Consider the following 24,995-nt stretch of genomic DNA (forward strand, 5'->3'; position numbering starts at 1 on the left):
TCAAGGTCCTTGTTACCTGTTCTGATAAGATCTTCAATATAATCAGTCTCGTATGTAAAAAAAAAAAAAAAAAAAAAAAAGTGTCGGCCAACAGAGGAACACAAATTATTCCCATGGGCATTTCAATAGTCTGTTGGAAGTTATTGCCACCAACTAAACTGAGATGTTGTCAAGTAGAAATTAGATATTTCTCGCAATTCCGCCCTCTGTATATCTTTGCCTCCTCGTCGTGTTTTACGAACTACGCCCAAGGGTGGTTTACATCAATGAATTAGTACCGCTATTGGTCTCTTGGGAAAAAAGAGAGTGAAAGAGGTCCAGTTGATTCGATATTCAAGGGCTTGTCTCTATTATCACGACTTCCGTGACAGATGTCGACAACTGACGGACACAATAGAAACACAAGGTTTCGAGAGATACAGGTTGATAAAGGTTTCGAGAGATACAGGTTGATAAAGGTTTCGAGAGATACAGGTTGATAAAGACCATAGTTTTATGGTCGACAGCATACTCTCAGATGGAAATATTCTATTTCCCTATGAATGTGACGTCAGACGTGTTCTATGTTTGTTGATATGCCCAGTGGATCTGTTGTCACCGCGTTAGTTCTCATTTCAGGGATGTGACTTAACATTTGACCTGTCGTGCGTTTGTACCAGTTGTACCGGTACAAGTATGCTGTACTCATAAATTAAAGGAACGCGCTGTACTAGCAGAAACGAACCGGTTCCCGTGGATCGTTTTTTCAAACGTACCACTTGGATCCAAGATGGCGGAACTGTGATTCTTCATTTGTCATGCAAATGTACTTTTTGTTAAAAAACGAGACGGTGATTGTCATTTGAGATGACTTTAAAAAAACTGTCTGTAAATGTATGCCGGAACTATTATGGTATTGATTTTACAACCGTTATGTTTTTAAAAAGGGAAAAATATAGGTTTTTTATGTTTGAAGCGAGCGACGGCAGCCATCTTGAGAACTCACTTGAGATTCATTTGCGTTTCATTGCATGATACCGTACACATCCGGTACAATTGGTACGAACCCGATAAAGGAACAAACGACTAGACTGGTACAGTGTGTCTTCAATAAACACCTGGTCTTAATATCACAAACGGACAAAAGTATCACAGCGTCAACACACACACGGACAAAAGTATCATAGCGTCAACACACACGGACAAAAGTATCACAGCGTCAACACACACGGACAAAAGTATCACAGTGTCAACACACACGGACAAAAGTATCACAGCGTCTACACACACGGACAAAAGTATCACAGCGTCAACACACACGGACAAAAGTATCACAGCGTCTACACACACGGACAAAAGTATCACAGCGTCTACACACACGGACAAAAGTACCACAGCGTCTACACACACGGACAAAAGTATCACAGCGTCTACACACACGGACAAAAGTATCACAGCGTCAAAACGCAGTGATAATAATAAAATATATTACCTGTAAGTGATCGAGATCGGGTTATCTCAGTCGAGGGCTAAGATTCTGTAACATAATCCCAACCGAGGCGTATATTATAGCACCTTATGTACCAGTTAGACAGTCCTGGCAACTTGACGTTGAGCATCAAGACGACAGTTACCTCGCGTAAGTTCTACACGCGAGACCAATATAAAACGATATTTGCGCCATTGTCAAGTTTATGGCGTGGAATTGGACACTTTCTGAATGAGTACTGATTTTATACTACTATTGCTAAAAACTCATCGCCCCTTAGCGACAATGTTAGCACTATGGCGACTGTAATTTTAACCGGCGAGAGATTTTTCAGATCTTTATTGAGCATTAAAAGCTTGCTTTCATGTTATCAACACCGATAACATAAAGACAATGCGATTTTTATATGATTTATTAAGTTACACCACATAGTTTGTGTCGAAATTGTCCACGTGTCACGCGAAAGACACGTCACCACGAATACTCAATTCATGTACACGAGATTGATACCCGGACAATGTTATGTAGATTGATTCCGGGACAAATGACGTTCGGTTAATGTCTGAACGAATTCACGTGATACTGATAGTCGATGTCAGTTGATACTGATACTTTGACAATGTCACGTAATATTGATACATACAATGTCACGTCATATCGATATCTACATCAATAGCTGGATGATGTCGCGTGATATTGATACCTGAACGATGTCGCGTGATATTGATACCTGAACGATGTCGCGTGATATTGATACCAGAACGATGTCGCGTGATATTGATACCTGAACGATGTCGCGTGATATTGATACCTTGACGATGTCACGTGGTATCAATACCTGTACGATGTCACGTGTATAAAAACATGGATGATGTCGCGTGATACTGATACATTGAAGATGTCACGTGGACGATGTCCGATATGTACACGTTAACGTCACGTTGTTAGTTGTATTGTTGGCGTCTGGAAAAACAATGTCTCGTTCGAATTCGTTGGTTTCGCGCAGACGTTGATAGAAACATCCATTTTGTTTCGATTTTATTGTGTCTCTGTGATATACATTTTTGTTTATTTTTATGTAGGAAACTTAAGTAGACACCTGCACTGCTCGCGGTAACCAATAGTAACTTACTGTTAAAAAGTCGCCAGGTATCTGTAGTTTATGAGCGAGATGTTCCAAATGGAAACTCGATAATAAAACTAAGTAGAACAGTGTAGTCGCCGAAGTGCCGGAAGTTATACATATTTCTGTTAATTTTCAAAGATAAAAACACAATTCTACTTCACACACAAATCTATATTTGTGGCGTTTACACTATGTCTATCACTCGTAAGAATTTATTTTATCGTTTATTTTAAGTTGTCGTGTTGTGTTTCTTGAGCATTTCTGTTATTTATAGTTTCCTTGGCTATCAGAAACAGTGAGAATTGATTTTAAGAAGAATTTTGATTTTGTTCGCAATCAATCAGCTGAAAGTCAGTCGTCGTGTGATATCGAGTATGATGTATGGCGGCTGAGTGTACATACTACACGATGACAAGATGATTAAATATACCGTATCTAATCATCGCTATATACTGCTATACTTAATTACGTATTGTGCATGTATCAATTATTCTACACGGATACTAAAGGTCGCTTTAGAAGTATTAAAAACCTATCTGAAATCCTGATATATTGCTAGAATATATAGCGAAAATTGGCTTTTTGAAGGAAAGAAGTTGTCTTTGAAGAGAATGGGTCAATTACGACAAAACACTAACAATTCATGCCTCTTTCATTCAAATAGAAACACTTAAAATCGGTGTAAGTCACTGAGTGCGTGCAAATTACGGTAGGACCTGGACGAAAATAGCCCCCCATCCCCACCCCAGGGCCCCCACCACAACTACCTACTCCTCAACCACTGCGGTATGTCGTAAATCTCTACTGCACGTGATTTACGTGACAGGTAAACAGAAATATGCTTTTATGTGGTACTTATGACAGTAATCCGTGGTTAGAGGGTCAATCCCAGCCCCCCTTCTCCGTATCCCCCTCACGCTGCTGTTTGACGAGGCTACACAGTACACTAATTTATATTTATCAAATTGTTATTTTTTTCATTTTAAAGTATGGAATATTTTCTGAGTAAAACTAATTACACGTCTGCCCGGAAATAACGTAAAATATAAATTCACATCCATGGGCGCCTGGTCACAGTGAGAGGTCCACACTCTACCAACCGCCTACCAATATGGCCTCGCATTAGCCTCTCAAAAACAATTAGATTTTTATTGTTGATACTACGATTTTAAAAACAGGAAACATTGATAGCATTTGTTTAAAGATGGAAACACATTTCGACCTTATAATTACTTACACTTCCGTTAAGTAAGTAATTTGAAAAAATCAATGACTTGAGGGTTTATCACAAGTCATACATGTTGTTAGATGTCAACCAATGGGAGTTTCCAACACTTTGCTAGCAAATTGTATGTGGAGCGAGTTGCTTTCTGAAATGCCAACCAAACTATAGCTATCTCAGAAACAGTGTAACAATCCTTCTCAGCCAATACTTCGACAGCAGCAATGATCTCTTTGGTGTCGAAACAACTGGCCTTCATGGTCGTGTTTCCATTTTCGTATCAATATAGGCCTATTACCACTCTAAAATGTACTGACACCTGGTGAATGAGAATTAAGAGTTCTCAGTGGGACGACGGAAAAAATACAGGTGCGAATTTCAGATTCTAGTCCCAACGTTCTTCCTTCGACATTGGGATAATGAAATGCATCATATTCACCTGAACATTATTACAAATGTTGTCAATACCATTCCTGATTACCATAGTAACACAATGTTATATATCGATATCTAGTCACTCCTGATTACCATAGTAACACAATGTTATATATCGATATCTAGTCACTCCTGATTACCATAGTAACACAATGTTATATATCGATATGTAGTCACTCCTGATTACCATAGTAACACTATGTATACATCGATATCTAGTCACTCCTGTTACCATAGTAACACTATGTATATATCGATATCTAGTCACTCCTGATTACCATAGTAACTCTATGTATACATTGATATCTAGTCACTCATGATTACCATAGTAACACTATGTAAACCTCACAGGATTCATTCGGTGCAAATAGCTTTGCTTTTAGCGAAGGAATGAACGTAAATAAAAGTTAAATATGTCTATAAAAAAGAACAAACAAGCAAAAAACAACAAGAAAAACAAAAGCAAAAACTGTGAGTTGCACCTCAAGTCAATATATGTATACCACGAACCCCTACACCAGCAGCATCTAAACTTAGTTAGATTTCGGTGACCATCAGTCAAGTTTAAGGGCAAAGGTCACACATAAGCTTTGTAATCCCCCGCTAATTTTGCTTTCATTAATGGTGTTATTGTCTTAGGATGCGAGAAGATGCCGCGCACCTGTGATAAAAGAATCAATATCGGAACTGAGCTGTCAACGGTGACCATCCCTGGAATTCGTGACGCGAGACCTGGCCTCATCGTATGTCCCCTGTCGTTAAACTTGGCTGATTGAAATACACTTGTCATTTGTAACACCCGTGTTTGATTAGATTTATTCTTCTTCACTTGATAGACAAATGTCCAAATAGTGTCGGTATCGTAATCGTCCTCGCGCTCACGTTATTTCGATATTTTAAATGGACGTTTAATGTCGTTTGTATGTGAACGTGCCATTTGTATTCCAAATATGAACAAACGTCAACATTACCATCCCGTCCTTACCCCTACAGTTAATGTAAACAAACGTCAACAATACCATCCCGTCCTTACCCCTACAGTTAATGTAAACAAACGTCAACATTACCATCCCGTCCTTACCCCTACAGTTAATGTAAACAAACGTCAACAATACCATCCCGTCCTTACCTCTACAGTTAATGTAAACAAACGTCAAAATTACCATCCCGTCCTTACTCCTACAGTTAATGTAAACAAACGTCAAAATTACCATCCCGTCCTTACTCCTACAGTTAATGTAAACAAACGTCAACATTACCATCCCGTCTTTACCTCTACAGTTAATGTAAACAAACGACAACATTACCATCCCGTCCTTACCCCTACAGTTAATGTAAATAAAAGTCAACATTACTATCCCGTCCTTACCTCTACAGTTAATGTAAACAAACGTCAACATTACCATCCCGTCCTTACCCCTACAGTTAATGTAAACAAACGTCAACATTACCATCCCGTCCTTACTCCTACAGTTAATGTAAACAAACGTCAACATTACCATCCCGTCCTTACCCCTACAGTTATAGTAAACAAACGACAACATTACCATCCCGTCCTTACCCCTACAGTTAGTGTAAACAAACGTCAACATTACCATCCCGTCCTTACCCCTACAGTTAATGTAAACAAACGTCAACATTACCATCCCGTCCTTACTCCTACAGTTAATGTAAACAAACGTCAACATTACCATCCCGTCCTTGCCTCTACAGTTATAGTAAACAAACGTCAACATTACCATCCCGCCCTTACCCCTACTGCTAGTGTAAACAAACGTCAACATTACCATCCCGTCCTTACTCCTACAGTTAATGTAAACAAACGTCAACATTACCACCCCGCTCTACTACTACAGTCGATGTTAGGTCATCGTAACTGGTTCATACCTGCGAATAAAATTATCAGGTGTTGAATATTTCACCGAGTGCGAATACTTTAAGGGATACAATTTTTGATAGTGTTTTTTTTTTTCATATCCATTTTTGCTCGTTGCCGTGGACATAGGCCTACCGCATGGTTAACATGTTAGTAACTCTACACGATTCTTTACTGGTGTGGCTCCGTATAATCAATATGTCCGCTTTATTGGCTTATTAATCAACATGATCATAATATATCACAATGCAAACACCATTAACTTGATTGGTCTTGATAATGACGGCCAAATGGTCAGCGGATACATACAATATGTCCCCGCACGGTCGCGCGACCTCGTGTACGTCCCTAGGGGATGGGTTGACACGTGGTGTGGTCCTCCCCGGGGGTGTAATGTGTCGGTAATATGTACGTGCTACGCACCAGATATTTCCACGAGCTAGGTAATTAGCTGCTCCAATTTCATGTTGACAGTAACAAAGCAAACGACAGGATTGATTAGACATTGAGATTGACTGTCATTTGTAGTTGTTAGCGAAGTGTAGCGCCAGACAGATAAGTGAGGATTCAGTTACACAGCTTCATAGTCCCAGCATCTGATTAAGTAGGATGGGTTTTTTATGGAGATCCATATGTAGCATTCAAATTCAGCTAAAACCGCCATAGATTGAAAACTGATCTTCATGCCTTTCACGATTCTCAATGTGGCATCATATAATCTCTTACAGTGCTCACAACATCTCTGTCATCCGAGATTTCTCATCTCTTACAATACTCACACCATCTCTGTCATCCGAGATTTCTCATCTCTTACAGTAATAACACCATCTCTGTCATACGTCATTTCTCATCTCTTACAGTACTCACCATCTCTGTCATCCGAGATTTCTCATCTCTTACAGTACTCACATCATCTCTGTCATACGTCATTTCTCATCTCTTACAATACTCACACCATCTGTCATCCGAGATTTCTCATCTCTTACAATACTCACACCATCTCTGTCATCCGAGATTTCTCATCGCTTACAGTACTCCCACCATCTCTATCATCCGAGATTTTTCATCTCTTACAGTACTCATATCATCTCTGTCATCCGAGATTGGTCATCTCTTACAGTACTCATATCATCTCTGTCATCCGAGATTGGTCTTCTCTTACAGTACTCATATCATCTCTGTCACACGAGACCTCTCTCTTACTGCAGTACTCACATCGCCTCTGTCACCCGAAATCTCTCACCACCTACAGTGACCACATCGTCTCTGTCACCCGAGATTTCTCACATCGTCTCTGTCACCCGAGATTTCTCACATCGTCTCTGTCACCCGAGATTTCTCACATCGTCTCTGTCACCCGAGGTTTCTCACATCGTCTCTGTTACCCGAGATTTCTCGCCTCTTACAGTAATCAAATCGTCTCTATCATCCGAGATTTATCACCTGTTACAGTACTCGCACCATCTGTCACCCGAGATTTCTTATCTCTTACAGTACTCACACCATCTCTGTCATACGTCATTTCTCATTTCTTACAGAACTCACACCATCTCTGTCATCCGAGATTTCTCATCTCTTACAGTACTCACACCATCTCTGTCATCCGAGATTTCTCCTCTCTTACAGTACTCACATCATCTCTGTCATCCGAGATTTCTCATCTCTTACAGTACTCACATCATCTCTGTCATCCGAGATTTCTCATCTCTTACAGTACTCACATCATCTCTGTCATCCGAGATTTCTCATCTCTTACAATACTCACACCATCTGTCATCCGAGATTTCTCCTCTCTTACAGTACTCACATCATCTCTGTCATCCGAGATTTCTCATATCTTACAATACTCACACCATCTGTCATCCGAGATTTCTCATCTCTTACAGTACTCACACCATCTCTGTCATCCGAGATTTCTCATCTCTTACAGTACTCACACCATCTCTGTCATCCGAGATTTCTCATCTCTTACAGTACTCACGCCATCTCTGGCATTCGAGGTTTCTCATCTCTTACAGTACTCACGCCATCTCTATCACCGAGAATTCTCATCTCTTACAGTACTCACATCATCTCTGTCATCTGAGATTTCTCATCTCTTACAGTACTAACACCATCTCTGACATCTGAGATTTCTCATCTTACAGTACTCACATCATCTCTCTCATCCGAGATTTCTCCTCTCTTACAGTACTCACATCATCTCTGTCATCCGAGATTTCTCATCTCTTATAGTACTCTGTCGCCTCTTACAATTATAACATCGTCTCTGTCACCCGAGACCTCTCTCTTACTGCAGTACTCACATCGCCTCTGTCATCCGAAATCTCTCACCACCTACAGTGACCACATCGTCTCTGTAACCGGAGATCACTCACCATCTACAGAACTCACATTGTCTCCGTCACTCGAGATTTCTCACATCTGATAGTTTTCAAATCGTCACTGTCACACGAGAACTTTCACCTCCTGCAGTACTCACATCGCCTCTCTTACACGAGATTCCTAACCTCTTTTAGTTCTCACATTATCTCTCTCACCCGAGACCTCTCACCATCTACAGTCCTCGCATCGTTCATCTCTGTCACCCGAGATTTCTCACATCGTCTCTGTCACCCGAGATTACTCACATCGTCTCTGTCATCCGAGATTTCTCGCCTCTTACAGTCATCAAATTGTCTCTATCACCCGAGATTTCTCATCGCTTACAGTACTCACACCATCTCTGTCATCCGAGATTTCTCATCTTACAGTACTCACACCATCTCTGTTATCTGAGATTTCTCATCTTACAGTACTCACACCATCTCTGTCATCTGAGATTTCTCATCTTACAGTACTCACACCATCTCTGTCATCCGAGATTTCTCATCTTACAGTACTCACACCATCTGTCATCCGAGATTTCTCATCTCTTACAGTGCTCACACCATCTCTGCCGTCCGAGATTTCTCATCGCTTACAGTACTCACACCATCACTGTCATCCGAGATTTCTCATCTCTTACAGTACTCACACCATCTCTGTCATCTGAGATTTCTCATCTTACAGTACTAACACCATCTCTGTCATCTGAGATTTCTCATCTTACAGTACTCACACCATCTCTGTCATCTGAGATTTCTCATCGCTTACAGTACTCACACCATCTCTGTCATCCGAGATTTCTCATCGCTTACAGTACTCACGCCATCTCTGTCATCTGAGATTTCTCATCTCTTACAATACTGACACCATCTCTATCATCCGAGATTTCTCATCTCTTACAGTGCTCACACCATCTCTGTCAACCGAGATTTCTCATCTCTTACAGTACTCACACCATCTCTGTCATCCGAGATTTCTCATCTCTTACAGTACTCACACCATCTCTGTCATCCGATATTTCTCATCTCTGACAATACTCACACCATCTCTGTCATCCGATATTTCTCATCTCTTACAGTACTCACACCATCTCTGTCATACGCCATTTCTCATCTCTTACAGTACTCACACCATCTCTGTCACCCGAGAATTCTCATCTCTGACAATACTCACACCATCTCTGTCATCCGATATTTCTCATCTCTGACAATACTCACACCATCTCTGTCATCCGATATTTCTCATCTCTTACAGTACTCACACCATCTCTGTCATACGCCATTTCTCATCTCTTACAGTACTCACACCATCTCTGTCACCCGAGAATTCTCATCTCTTACAGTACTCACACCATCTCTGTCATCCAGTATTTCTCATCACTTACAGTACTCACACCATCTCTGTCATCCGAGATTTCTCACATCGTCTCTGTCGCTCGAGATTTTTTTACCTCTTATAGTTCTCAAATTATCTTTGTCACCCGAGACATATGTACTTTCTAAATTACTCATATAATACTGTCGATATCACTCGAGCTCTTTGATTTACCTAATACGGTATACCTATTGTACTCACATCGTCAATATCATACGAGATATTTGAACTTCCCATTGTACTCACATCGTCAATATCACTCGAGATATTTGGTCACGAGGTGTAACAGAAAGCGTTCAGAGCACTAGTTGATTTCTCATCATTGACGTTATCGGAGTCGATATATGTCGGTTCACCTGAATATTAGAAGCTATGAACTATATTGACACCTATGATTTTACTCTCTCTGTCTTCAATTGTACCTACATCCCTATATATAATCGGATATTCAAGGTGAAGGTCATGGACGATATTTGTTGAAGAATAACAGCCGAAAACAACCTAACGCCTTGTCCAGTGACAGTTGTGACCTTTCACCTTACGTCCTGTCTCCATACATCGACAGTTGTGACCTTTCACCTTACGTCCTGTCTCCATACATCGACAGTTGTTACCTTCACCTTACGTCCTGTCTCCATACATCGACAGTTGTGACCTTTCACCTTACGTCCTGTCTCCATACATCGACAGTTGTAACCTTCACCTTACGTCCTGTCTCCATACATCGAGTTGTGACCTTTCACCTTACGTCCTGTCTCCATACATCGACAGTTGTAACCTTCACCTTACGTCCTGTCTCCATACATCGACAGTTGTGACCTTTCACCTTACGTCCTGTCTCCATACATCGACAGTTGTGACCTTTCACCTTACGTCCTGTCTCCATACATCGACAGTTGTGACCTTTCACCTTACGTCCTGTCTCCATACATCGACAGTTGTGACATTCACCTTACGTCCTGTCTCCATACATCGACAGTTGTTACCTTCACCTTATGCCCTGTCTTCATACATCGATAGTTGTGACCTTCATCTTAGGTTCCGTTTACATACATCGACAGTTGTGACCTTTATCCTACGTCTTGTCCCAAGAGTGACTTTCAAATTAACGTTCTTGATTACCAACAGACCCGATCTTCACCCTATGCCCACTCTTTTTGTCTTTGAGAAGATAGCACTAACGACTTTCTCGTCATAACAGCAGTTTGCCAGGCACATGTTTTAACACCGATTGAGCGTTTCCAAGACAAACGCGATGTTCCCCTGTGTTGCATGACCGTCCACCTCTCACACGGGCGACTACAGGCGTACATGTATTTAGTAATTTTATTTTTTGTTAAAAATTCAGATCTGAATATATCTAAATGAAAAGAACTTTGGCCATCTTTACTAGCTTCCTTACAGGACTGACAGAGTACTCTCCCGTGATTTTCCTGATGGACAAGGAAAGATAACTTCTGACAAATAAATAGGATGTGAATTTAAAGAGTAATTTCACATAAAATTTGTATAAGGGAAGGTGCGAAACAATCTGAACTATTGGTCAACTGGAATTTGGATGTTCGGCAATCGCTCATGTTTCACGACTTTTGGTGTTACTTATTGGGGTACAAAATCGGACACCTATACCCCGGCTCGTGCACTGTAAGTAACTCAGTTTTGGCTGTATATACCATATCAAACGACAGGATCCGTCTTTTTTTTTTAAAGTTCGTTGTCCATAAATGTAACACGTTATGCTTTCAGAGGCTAATAATGTATTCTCAGTGACGTTTGATATCATGTACATCCTATTCACACTACTGTATTTTTAGATTGTGTAATTATACTGTTAAAATGCTGGGGGAAAAAAACGAATAAAAAACACATGAGAAAACATTTCCGACACTTCTACAGTATGTGGTGTCTTCTGAAACGCCAGTTGTAACATCCAAACTGTAGGACTATTTACGGTCCCAAGTGAAAAGATGGACAGACGTACGAGCGGAAAGGTATTCCTTTCCTGATTTTTAACTACTTTAGGTATCGTTCAATGTTTTAGATACAAATGCTATGGCCAATCATGCTTTATAGTGATCCTGTACCTTTTATCTATTATCATCCCCTCGACACCAATCCGAATGGTCCAGGTTGAAAACGTTCGTCCCTTAGTCACAGGTAAACCAAGATGCGCTTCTATCAGTAAATCTAACAACGGTGTCTCCGAGGAGGTAACAGCTTCGCCACAGAAAGTCATGTCTAGTTTATACCAAAGGTCAATGAATGTCATCAAATGTCACAGGTCAAATTGGTCATCAATTATCCATCAATTTTATTTTGCATGTTTTGCGACAATGTGAAGTAATGTCAAATGTCAAGATATTGGTTACCAAAAGTGGCAGGCCAAATAACCAATGAATCAAAGTGTGTGGTATATATACCTTTCATTTACTCATCTTATATCAAAGTTTTATCATAGATCACCAAAGGTCAAAGGTCAATGTTGTCATCAATTCTTGTCAATGCTGTATACTTTCCATTTGCATATATCTCTATACTACAGTGTATCAAGTTATTTCATCAATTATTATCCCTGGGGTACACTTTTCATTTATAACACTAACTTGAACAGCATTGTTACCATTCTATCAACAGCTATGGCTGTTTAAAAAACCGCCAATGCCGTTTTGGGAGGTTGCAGAATATCTTGCGACAGCGTGGAGCTGATGCCAACTATCTAACTATTATTATACAAATGTCTGTGCCTCACTGAAGCATACTACTGAAGACACCACTTCCGGTCACCTATAATGCCTTCCTCACAATGGTGAACTCTCAAATGAAGGCCAGATATTAGGGCATCAAAATGACACCAGGTAAAAATCCCAAAATCTACTCGCCTTTAACAATCGCTGTGCTCATACCTTCAAAGATATGTCAAGGTCAATATCTATCACCATAGGTCATATCTTGCACAGAGTTTCTGTTGAAGGTCAATAGTCAACGAAGACGGATCAACTCTTACACCAGGAATTTATGGCAAAGGTCAACAGATAGGTCCTAGGTCATTCCTCATATTTAGTATCAATGTAGTAAACGTTCCATTTATCTATAACACAAAGTTGTACCAAAGGTCATGTGTGAAATCTTAATTAAAATAACACCTAATTTGAAGTTGCAATTGAGATCAGTCGGATAAACAAACAAAATTGGAGGTGGGCACGTTTCCAACTTTTTCACTAGAATGACCATCACATACAGGACAGCATATATAATGGTGTGACCTTCTCTCACCTGTCAACGGCTTTTAATCTTATAGGCCTACTCCCAATGATTTTCTCTTCCTTCTGCATCTTGCATGCAAGGACTAAGGTGTGTAAAACCATTATCTTGTCATAAGATCATCAACCAAAACAAAGATAGCATTCTCAGTACTTTTTATTAACACCACTGCGACCAAAATTACTACAAATTTCTGCAATGAAGATCTAAGAACTTCAAGAAAGATAACAATGATGGAATCATTATGTGTCAACAATTCATTTTTATAATTGAAAAGCAATATAAGCACTCGCTAGCACAAAAATGATGTCTGTACAATTTGCTTTTCTGTCTAGTTACAGCACAAAATCTGCTTACAACAATACCAGTACATCTGATAATTATTGGCCCATTCCAAATGTTATGATTTGATTTGTATGTACAAGTAATCAATTATGACAAATCACATGCAATATTAATCCCAAAAATGACTTCACAGCAGTACTACAAATGACACGCATGATTTTAAATGTGAATTGCCCTATACAAGATTCCACCGACACCTTGTAACAGTCTGTGTCCAATAAAATATCACATTGTCATTAGCTTTAATCCACCAAGTTATTCACATCATGTTCCATCACAGTAAATGTAAGAAGGCCTCCTTCAGAAAAAATCAAAACAAAGAATATCCAGAATTGGAAAAGAAGTGCAGTACTTAAGTTTCCTGTACAAATATAAATATATATATTAAAGATAGCATACAATAGTGAGGTTTCTCCCACGACCTTGTGTACTAAATGGGGGATGTATACAAGGAATAATAAAATAAAACTCTATAAAAGTTTAAATGGCATCAATATCGATCTCTGGACCAGTGTCCACGGGCGCGGCAGGTGCCTCCGTCTGCTGTCCAACCCTTCCTGAGGTTGAATACACAACCTGTGAACAAAACAAAAATTCAAGTCAGAAATTTTCAAAGTGCTACAATACCAGCTACAGAATTTAACCATTTCTGTTTTGTAACAGGAAATAGGCCTAACGAGTGCATTTTACAAAGTATATTTTTACCACATTCATACTTAATACATACACATTATCATCATGTGGAAGGGTATCACTCGTGTCAGGCACGGAAAACAAAATCATATCAGTGTATATTATATGTTTTCATATCACCAACAAGCAGCAGTTGCAGAGAGTCCAAAGCATTTTGTCGAAAAATTAACTATGAACACTTTGTGTTCAAGCATATCCTTTAATATTTCACGGACATACATAGAAATTTCTGCGTATTAAAGTAATTGTGGTTATATGATAGATCTTGAGGAGGAAACTGATGGCAGAGTTAATAATTATGGTAAGCAATATCCAATATTAACAGAAAATGGATAATTATTCAGCCATATTAAAATTTGGGTTGTGCTATCGAATACATAACACATGAACTCCAATGCGTAACCTGTCACTCAAACTACAAACCTCAATATTCTCATCCTCTTCCCCGCTTTCACTTTCCTCCTCCTCGGCTTCCTTAAGCCATTTAATGAAAGGTGCAGCTTTCTCGTGTATTTCCTGAACCACTTTCTTGTCCTGTACATACTTCTTGGAAACCTGTCAACCATTAAGTTACAGTGTTGAATTTAAAGTACTATGTACGTATTTTATAGATAGTGATACAGACTTGAATTAACTCTAGTCTCAGAGTAATAATCAACAAGTCCACTACCCTTCAGAGCTCTTTCACCTGATATCTGATTATTGGAATATACTCAACTGTTGAACTTACAGATTACAAATAAGAATGAAGATTAGATATTGTGATCATTGGATCCAGTTATAAATTACCTTCTTGTCCCAGTCAAGGATAATTTCCTCCTCTAGAATATCCGAGTCGTACAGGGCCTTAAGAATATGTGGCATTTTGGGTAGCAACAATTCAGCATGCACTTTCCCCACCAACTGCTCCAGTCCTCCCATCAGGTATTTTTGTGCTTTGTGGTTTTCATGACAAAACTACAAATCAAATATGTTTAGATCACAGACAAAAGTCAAATAGCAAAACAATAAAACAATTATAGATACAAACAAGTCAACTACTACCTTTTGTGGCCCAACAATGGATCACACAGACTCATAGAACCCAAAGTTCTTCATCAATATTTCTTAGAAAAGCAATCCATACCCTTAAGAAAAGACGGCGATGCTGTTTGATCTGAGTCAGGATCTTTGTGTCCAACAGCAGTTCTACCAGAATCAGAACGCTTTTATCCTTAACTTCCAGTCTCTCTGCCTCTGCTACGATGTCCTTCTCCACGGCAGCCATGTTGTTACTGTCGCGCTTGGACTGCAAAGTTAAGTATTTTGTTAAAGTAACTAAGAATCTGAGTATTACATTTTTTTTATCTACACTTGAAAACATCACTGATAGCTCAATAAAGTATTCATGGTTCCTAATGGAGAACCCTATAATGCAATATTTGTAGTGAAATAATGTTTTAAAAACAAGAGGTGCAAAGTTCCATCAGGTCAGGTAAGGATTATTCAATCATAGAATTCTGTAGGGGAATCCAAATGATATTTCTTCATACCCCGATGTAAACCAAAGCACTATACAGTTGAAAACCAAAGCTTTCCAGGAATTTCAACTCTAGTTTCTGCAGTTCAACAAAAAAATATCATGACTCTCTGCTCATAATGTAATTAAATTTAAAAGTCATCATGAAATACATTTTAACAATGGAATATTTATCTATGCTCTATCCGATAGCCAATGTAATCATAACAGAACCATATAATCCAAGATAGCAAAATTACCACAATTATACACATAAAAAAACCATTGATTTGACCTCGAGAATAGATAGATTAATACTGTAATATATGTACATAAATGAACAGCAAAATGGACTAATGTCAAGCAAGTGATGCATTTTTTAATGAGAAATAGAACTGTTGAGTCCTCACTTTGCCAAAAACGTTTCAGAATAATAAGTAATATTTGACGTATTTCATAATCTGAAAAGTTACTGGAAATATATAGAACTACCATCAGGTCAGAAACGGATTATTCAATCATAGAATTCTGTAGGGGAATCCAAATGATATTTCATCATACCCTGATGTAATCCGATTCATTATACAATTACAAAACCAAAACTTTCCGGGAATTTTACTTCTGTTCCTGCAGTTTGACAGAAAAATATCAGAACCCTCTACTCATTAAAAAAAAAATTTAAAAAAAAAGAAAAATTAAGATGACACATTTTAACAATAGTATTAATTAACAAACAGCTGAGGGTCAATATTGTTATGCATCCAAACAAATTGATCATGTTGTAAAAGAATGTGAAGTTAAGTTTCCTATATGATATAAATTTGTAAGAAAATGTTTTCATCTTTGCTCTATCTATTCAATATGCTTTGACCCTTTAGATTTCAAAGAAATGGTGATGACTACTGAAATTGCTAAAAGTCAAGGGTCAACTGCAAGCCCTGTGTTAGTCAATACAATAATAATGGAGCTGTAGACTATGATAGCAAAGATTGCGAAAAGAAAGCTTAATACTGTAGTATACAGAAATGAACAGCAAAATCAACCAACATCAGTACAACTACTGAGACCTTATTTTGCCAACAATGTTTCTGATTAAGAATGGTAATAGTTGATGTATTTCATGATCCGAAATATTACTGGGAATATACACAGAACTACCATCAGGTCAGAAAAGGATTATTCAATCATAGAATTCTGTAGGGGAATCCAAATGATATTTCATCATACCCTGAATATAGTCAGTGATGTAAACCGATGCACTAAAAATTAAATATTTCATAGATTTTTATTGAATGTAATTTTAGTCAAATTAAACTGCATCATAAAGTAAATGATGAGCTTGATGTTTACCTTCACAAACTGGTAAAACATTTCCAGTCGGTCATCTTGAGATTTTTCTAGGTCATCTGACAAGGCCATAATCTTTGCAGCATCACTGAGTTCTTCCATCCTTTGTTTAATGGCATCTGCTGTTATATCTTCATCTGGAATCCAGTCTTCTCCATCATCATCTTGATTATCCTGAGGACAGAGTTTTATAAATCATTTTTTTCCCCATCACTTGAAACTACATATATCTATCAGGACCGAGGGTATGTTTTTGACTTCCCAAAATGAGTTCTTCTTTTAAAGGATATGTAGTACTTTTCTGTTTCATTCAGATTTGCAATTGACTTCTGAAATTGTGAAAAAGCTGAGGGTTTGCTGAAAATCCTGTCCAAACTTTTACATTTATGACACTATTTGTTGAACACATTTTTTAAATTGTATTGGTAATGCCACTGAAATTTCCTTCTGAATTCACTACCTTGATTTTTCTTCCAAATAAACCCTTCTAATCGTGTTCCAAATGAGGAAAAAGCATTGCATCTCAATATTTCATACATGCAAGAAGTGGCAGCAGCGGAAGCCATTACATTCTTATTTTTCAGACATGGTACTTACAACTTCAGGTGGGGCATCCACAACTCCCCCACTTGCACGCTGAGCTGCCATCTGTTCCTGAGCATTTGCCTCAGGGCTAGCACGATCCTTCTCATCAGCATCCCCATTCACATGTTTCTTGTTAGATTTCTCTTTCTTGCTTTTCTTACCACCTTTAGTTGGTGTAGCAGCTGATGGATCCTACAACCATAATAAAATTTCATAAAACTTCAATGTAACCTACATCCACAAATATACCATTCATTACTCGCATTCAGACTTAAAATAAATTAATCCTTAGTTCATGAAACAGGCGTTGTCAGAAGACAACAAAGTTTGATGAGGGGGTTGAAATTCAGAATAAGGTGTCTAAAAGGTAAGTAGGTCAAAGGTCATGGCCAAGGCAAACAAATGTAGTACCATTAGGAAGGTCTTGTGACAAGGAATACACATGTGAGAACTTAAGCTGTATCTTCATCAGTATTGACACAACACTGTTTTGTAAAAACCTAGGACTTCATCCTGGCGAGCAAAGAAAGGAACCAAATATGCTTACAGTATCAATATTCTGAAATTATTACCAGAAAATCATTATTTGCCCATTTAGTTTCCTTTTGATCAACAATATAATTAGAAAGAAGATAAATGTTAGTTTGTGTAAAAGTGAAAACTTACAAAATCAGGAGGGTTCTTTAAGATGAATGTGGTCAGTTTATGTCTCATGTCAACCTGGCCTGAAAAGCCACAAGCAATGCACCGCTGGGCAATAGTCGTCTTCTTCACTGTCTGTAATAAAATTTAATAAAGACTACATCCAAAACGTTCACTGTGTGTTTGGTTGTTTGTAAACAACAGTTTTTCCCCTGACTATTTTATTTATTTTAAGTCAGTCAAGTTGTTATCGCACAACAGACATGATCTTTCTTTTGATTGTTTTTCACATGATGTACTTGAATGAAATATTGGTCAAGACATTCTCAAACACATGTATTTCAATGCATTTCAGTACACAATGTCAAAGATCAAATTCTATCAGTATGCATCGCATCCTCTGAACATGATGTATCATAAATATATTCTTATATTGGCTTGAAACAAATTTCATAACAAATGCACACATATCCTATCACATGATTTGTTTGAAGCAGACGTGTAAGAAATTAAGCAACACCTTTATGTTTTTATAAAGATCAATATGACAAAAGAACAAATCACCAAAAGGATTTAACATCAAATGATGTAACACAAACACTAATTTTTATTTATTAACACTGTCAAAACACGTTCGATACTTACAAATTTAGTTTCTGGATTTGAACATTCTGGACAAAGCACAAATCTTTTAATGAAGCCATCTAGAAGTAACTGAAGCTTTTGGGCATCATGTGAACCGTTAACAATGTATCGCTCATTCTTGTAATCAAATTGAGTTTGAGCGCCAAGTTCACAGCCAAAATATTTGGTGGGATCTGGAAAAAAAGAATAGTTCATTATATTCTTATTTTTCTTTTAAATGTGATATGTACAGAATTCAAGTAAATGAAAGCAGTCAAGATAAAATTTGAGACATTCTAGGACATTGCCATGCCATCTTATCAATCAAAGGGCCAAAGGCCCCGAGAAACGTCAGGGTCTGAGGTCATATGATAAGAAATCTAAAATTGAATTTTATAGTCAGTTACATTTGTATCAGATGAAATGTCTTAATCTGGTTATTCCTATTCTATATATATTCAAGAAAACGTGTATAACATATTTATCTGCTGACAACTTTCCAATAGCTGAGTATAGTTCTTTCCCTATTTCTTTAATGCTTGTGGAAGATTATTGATAAACTCCTGAATCTGTAAAGCTGCTTGTAAACTTTGAAAAAAATCAACTGAACGACAAATTGGTCTATTAACAGAACATGTTGTACTACCAAAGATAAATTCCACGATGTACACAGCCCTAAGTTTTTTAAATTTCATTTATGCTATAAGATGTTAATTAGGCCTAGCAAACATCTATTTTATGACCCCTAGTAACATATTTTAACTCTGATAGAAAATTGCGGTCACGTTGTCCGACGAGACATATCTAGTTTTGACATTGACGCCAGTACATCAGTCACGGATCATAATCATTAGATTCCTTTCAAATAAACAAATAATAACCTTATTTAATAAAATCCTCACGAAAAACGGCAATGTAGTTTGTTACAATGTTACAACTTGCCTTCAATTCCTGGTGATAATTATTGCATATTCTAGCGACATACAAATGAATATGAAACTGCAAACGGTCGTTGGTTTCGTTACATTAGACATAACCGCCATTTTGGCCGATTAGTGATGAGTCACGTGACAGCTGAAGTTATCTCCTGGAATGCTCGGGTGCATTTTTGACTACGTAAATAGGGTTGGTTTTAGGCTTATATGAAATGTTCCTGCATATAAACTCAGGATGAACATACGAGTCCAAGACATGTGGATAGTTTCTCTGTGAATGCATGTAAATTTCCACGACGATCAAACTGATTTTTTTACTTTCGTTTTCAAGACAGGATCGGGACAGAACTACGTAATCCTACGCCGACAAAATTACATATACTGACGAGGAAAATGTTTATATTTATACTCTAAAATAGTCTAGAACATTCATATTTCATTTTGAATAATTGCAGTAAACACGGTTTACATCAGTTAAATCGTGTCAATAATTGCTATCAAAATTGGAACTATATTAGGCTGCGGATGTATATCATTTGTATGACAGAAACCGGAAGTTGTTAGCCGGAAACATAAGTGTCACTAACAACATTTTCCTACCACGACTATAACGGCAGGTGCCAAAGGCATCATATGTTAAAAATAACCAGATAAAAATTACTGAAAACCACTGTTAATACTTACATGTTGGTGGTCGGTCCAATGCTTTGGCGACCTCAACCATATTAACAATGACTGTTTTAATTCCATTGCCCTTGCCTTCAACCTGTTGTTTAAATCATAATGTAAAATTAATTTTCATTGTGGATATAATTAAATATACATAATCAGGGCATCCAGTAGACCCTTGAGAGTATTTTTTTGACTCCCCAAATTGAGATTAGACTCTTGGGTTTGAAGGGACATGTCTATTTGACATATGTTTTGACCCTTCAGATTGCTCAGAAATAGTGATTTGACTTCTGAAATTGCTAAAAGTCAAGGGTCAACTGGATGCCCTGATAATGAATTATTTGAAACAGACAAGGACAAATTAATTATGACCTAAACTCTATTATATACAGAGATGAAAATGGACTAAGGGCAAAAAGGCTGAAAATTAGATTACTCAATCTTTTCAATGGGAAAAATTACAAGTTTACATTTTAATACACTGATATTCTCAAAAAGGCTGAAATCAGCCAATCGGCTGAACATTTTCATCTCTGTATATATACACTTGTTCAAAAACATGATAAAACAATTACCTTAGCTAGGAGACGAGGCATCTTGTACCTGTAGAAAGGGTCGGTGACCTCACTATTGATGTTGAGGCTAGCCATTGTGAATTACTTGTGTTAGACGACCTGTGCTTTCTGTGAATTCCACTGCCCGTACAAAACAAATGGCAACAATACCGTTGGAAATTCATAAAACTAATTAAAGGGTCTATAGTTTGATCCGAATGTGTGGAAGCAATCTTTCCTTTGTGCCACGGCAATGGCCCTGAAACAAGAGTAGCAATGAAATGACACATTGGTATAAAAGTACACTGGCTCATTTCAACTTTAATTGGTATCATATCTGGTTAAATGACAGGAAAGTTATTTGTTTAAAGATTCCTTTGACTTTAGGTTTAGAATAAGATAAAACTATCAAACCTTGATGGTTAAAATTCTTTTGAACAAACATAAAGATTAGTAATGAGACATGCTTGGTATTGTTGAACCGTTATGACAATATATGTATGTTTGTATATGTACTGTCATCAAATTACTTCAATGTATTCAATAGAATTGTGCAATAGCCGTTAAAGTTTTCAATCCCAGTCGAGTATATATGACAACTGCCATATGGTCAGTAGAAGAGGTGAATTCTATTAAAAAAAATCATACATCAAAAGTTTATTTCATTGGAAATTTCTGTTAAATCAAGAATACCCAAAATTGATGATGACGCACAGAATAACAAAAATATTTCATGTGACAATATGGTAAATGTATAAAATTTATCTCTAATCTTAGTCTAAATTATTTCGAATCAAAATTCTTTTTATTTATTTTTTTCGATACGCAATTGCTGGTGATTACCCAATATCCTTACTTTATTCAGAACGGAATAAAGAAAAGAGTAATTTCATGGATGACGTAAATATCAAGTCAACATAATAAGTTCCGTTCAGCATATTTTATCGACAGCCAATGGTCTCTGCCTCTGGAAACGCGCCAAAAATTCTCACACTAACTAATTCATTGAATATTTTCAAACATCAGTCTATCTTTTAGCTTACCTTCAATATGTGAGATATATATAAACTGATCATACGAATGAAAAATGTTTCGTCAAATTATGATGAAAGTTTAAACCAAATGAGCCAATCCCATGTCCACGTGTTTTCAATATGGCCACTTTGTCGCGACAAAGTAACCTTGAACTGGATTTATAATGAGAGGAAATATTCCAACACCAAAGCAAAAGATTTATGTTTCAAAACTTGTTTCATTTTATGTATAATGTATACTCACCGTCAATACTCAAAAACGTCATAAAAAAGGTTGTCAAAGTGGTGTTATATGAAAAAGATATCCGGAGCCGAGGTAATGCCTACGCAGGTTGCTGGGACTTGTCCCAATATGTCGATATAAAAACGCCCCGACGGAGCCAAGATGTTTCGTCAAAATCTGTGAAAAGACAAAAAATTGTTGTAAAAAGTCAACTTCTGTAACAAGGCAATTTTTTCGAAAAATAAAGGACTGTCAGACAACAATTTCAACAAATTATTACGAACACGTTCGACACTCACCCAAGAATTCCAACTTGTGCTGGTCACGAGATCCCGGATGTAGACTTCGTTCTCGAGAGAATTAAAGTTCCGCGATAAAATGCGAGATCTAATACATTCCGCCATATTGCCAGGATGGTCACACGGGAAGGGGAGTGAGGAACCTCGACAGAAAGATCATTCCAAATAATCTGAAATGCAGACTTAAAAATGTGCGATGTGGATTGAGAAATCGCAAATGTTATGTGCGTTCGTGAGTGGATCGTTCAGGTCTATGATCTGGCAATATAACTGCAAAATAAGACAAGTCCTTACGGAAAAGTGTTTTTGACAGATTACCACCTCATCAAACGATTTGTTTACCAAATCTCGAGCCATCTCTGCCTCCTGTTATTTTTGACAACTTAGGTGGGTTGAAAAGAAAAAATGTTAGCCAGTCATGTCTCCCTTTTATAGTTTTAATATCAGTAATTGCGTGTCCTTATAGTTTTACCGGTATTTTTGCAAACAGGTGCTCTTGGGACCGTTCGTCAGCCGTCTGGTTGCATTGGGCACGTGAATTTATCGCTACTGTATATATATATAGCCTAGGCATTTAGCTATACAAAACTGGCGAAAAACAACATTTTTTGGATTAAAATGCATGCGCGTAAAAGCTACACATGAAACTCGCTGGGGGATGTTTATAAACATTTGAACATATTGCATTGAAATTTTAAACGGAATTTATTCTGATGAAAACTATACTTGCAATATGTTCAAATGTTGTTTATTGACATCTGCACGCATGCATTTTTATCAAATGAATCTTATATTTTCGTCAAGTCACATTTGAAAATGTCTTTTTCGAATTCCTCTTGCCCGACCCTATGTTTTGAACTTGCAAAGCTATATAATAGTTGGTAAGGATTTTTTTTTCAATAATGAAGATATTAAATGCTTATGGAGGTATGAATACATTGTTTAATACACTCTTATAATTGAAATAAAAAAAGAAAGAAATTGGAACAAAAGTAAAATGAGAGCTTATTATTATCAGACTGGAATTGTTAAATGGTATCATGTAAAACAAAATGAAAAAAAATCTTATGACAATATAACTTCAGACACTAAAGAATTTTAAAACATTGAATATATAAACTGTCAAAAACTACCAGAAGTATAAACCAAAAAGAGGTTGCTTCATTTAAGGAATCACTGAGCAAAACAGACATTTTTTTAAGAAAATCCTGCCTCGTCGATCATGTCTTGATTAATTTCCTGCCATGTCGTATTGACATTATAATCTAAATTCTTGCTCTTTTATCAGGGTTTATGTTAGTTTGTCACACACAACATTCGCTGACAAACATATTGTAAAGAATTCATCGTCTAGCGCTGATTTCTGCTTTAGCATTGTCAATATTTTAGACGAAAAAAACCCAAGCATGGCAGTGTTGTGGATGTCTTGTTCGTTCCCCATTAAATGTCATCAGCTCTGAACCTCAAACCTCTGTGGTTGATGCAAATTACAGATTGCAAATTTTTTTAAAATCGAAACGAATAAAAAAAAATTATGTAAAAAAATATTCGAGTCTGCAGGATTTGGTGGGTCGGTCGGGTAAGGGGAAACACATATTTTAATTGTGGCCTTGGTTTGGTATAGTGATATATAGCTAAAATTGCTGTTTATTTATGTTCTTTTACTATAGATATAGTTATTCTATTTAAAACACTTTATCAAGTAGGGCGAAACCACAAACTTGCGTATGATATGCAAACTAGCCTATTATTTGCAAGTTGGAGCAATGTATGTATTTCTAAATACAAATAGCCAAATCACTATAAACGTTATTTTCCCAATGTATTTTTGGTGTACGGCGTATTTTGTTTAGTCGCGATACATCACAAATTGCAAAAATAAAATGTATTTGCATGTGGGAAAGTATCAAAAAAAAAAATTTGTGGTTCATACACAGGCCTACTTTCAGCATCAACTATAGTGACTATAAAGATGACTACCCAAATCAGCTGAGCTTATAATTAACTTTATCACAGGTGTACATGTTGTGGAAGCTACAATTGGGTTCCATGTGCACCAATGTAGTAAATCCTTGTAATGTATGTTGGACATACTTACCGTATTTGACCTAAGCAGGGTGCAGGTAATTGACTGTGGGGTTGCCCTTATTAAGAGTAGTTATTCTGAAGTTTTATGAAACGGACTATACCTTATAGCAGAATACCCAAGGCTGTGGAAACTGTAAAATATACAGTCATAAAAATATTTCAGATGAAGATATCTATTCATTATCATATATTAAGCTTAAAACATCACTTGAATATTCCTGTAAACTTGTAAACCATGCCAGCTGATCTTTAGACCGGAGAATCGTGTGTTCCGCCATTTATGTTCAAATGGAACTCTTTTGTGTTCTATATATAGACACAGGTGAT

At 37.3% G+C, this 24,995-nt stretch overlaps 2 protein-coding genes across 3 annotated transcripts in view; one reads left to right on the forward strand and one right to left on the reverse strand.

Annotated features, from left to right (window-relative positions):
* Positions 1-13,267: 13,267 nt before the first annotated feature.
* Positions 13,268-22,656, reverse strand: LOC117323801 (eukaryotic translation initiation factor 5-like). Its single transcript, XM_033879257.1, has 12 exons — positions 22,581-22,656; positions 22,303-22,458; positions 21,046-21,283; positions 20,483-20,564; positions 18,885-19,057; positions 18,264-18,374; positions 17,610-17,789; positions 17,016-17,186; positions 15,294-15,455; positions 14,957-15,124; positions 14,591-14,722; positions 13,268-14,050 (listed from the first exon to the last, which is right to left on the reverse strand). The coding sequence occupies exons 3-12, from the start codon at positions 21,118-21,120 to the stop codon at positions 13,955-13,957; spliced, it is 1,350 nt and encodes a 449-aa protein (XP_033735148.1). The 5' UTR covers positions 21,121-21,283; positions 22,303-22,458; positions 22,581-22,656; the 3' UTR covers positions 13,268-13,954.
* Positions 22,657-22,687: 31 nt separating this feature from the next.
* Positions 22,688-24,995, forward strand: part of LOC117323800 (kinesin light chain-like) — a 54,657-nt gene continuing 52,349 nt past the window's right edge. For both annotated transcript variants that reach the window (XM_033879254.1, XM_033879256.1), the window contains exon 1: positions 22,688-22,967. The gene's annotated coding sequence lies outside the window, so the exon portion shown is untranslated. The remainder of the gene's footprint in view (positions 22,968-24,995) is intronic.

The sequence above is a fragment of the Pecten maximus genome, chromosome 3 (assembly GCF_902652985.1).
Source record: "Pecten maximus chromosome 3, xPecMax1.1, whole genome shotgun sequence".
Taxonomy (NCBI): Eukaryota; Metazoa; Mollusca; class Bivalvia; order Pectinida; family Pectinidae; genus Pecten; species Pecten maximus.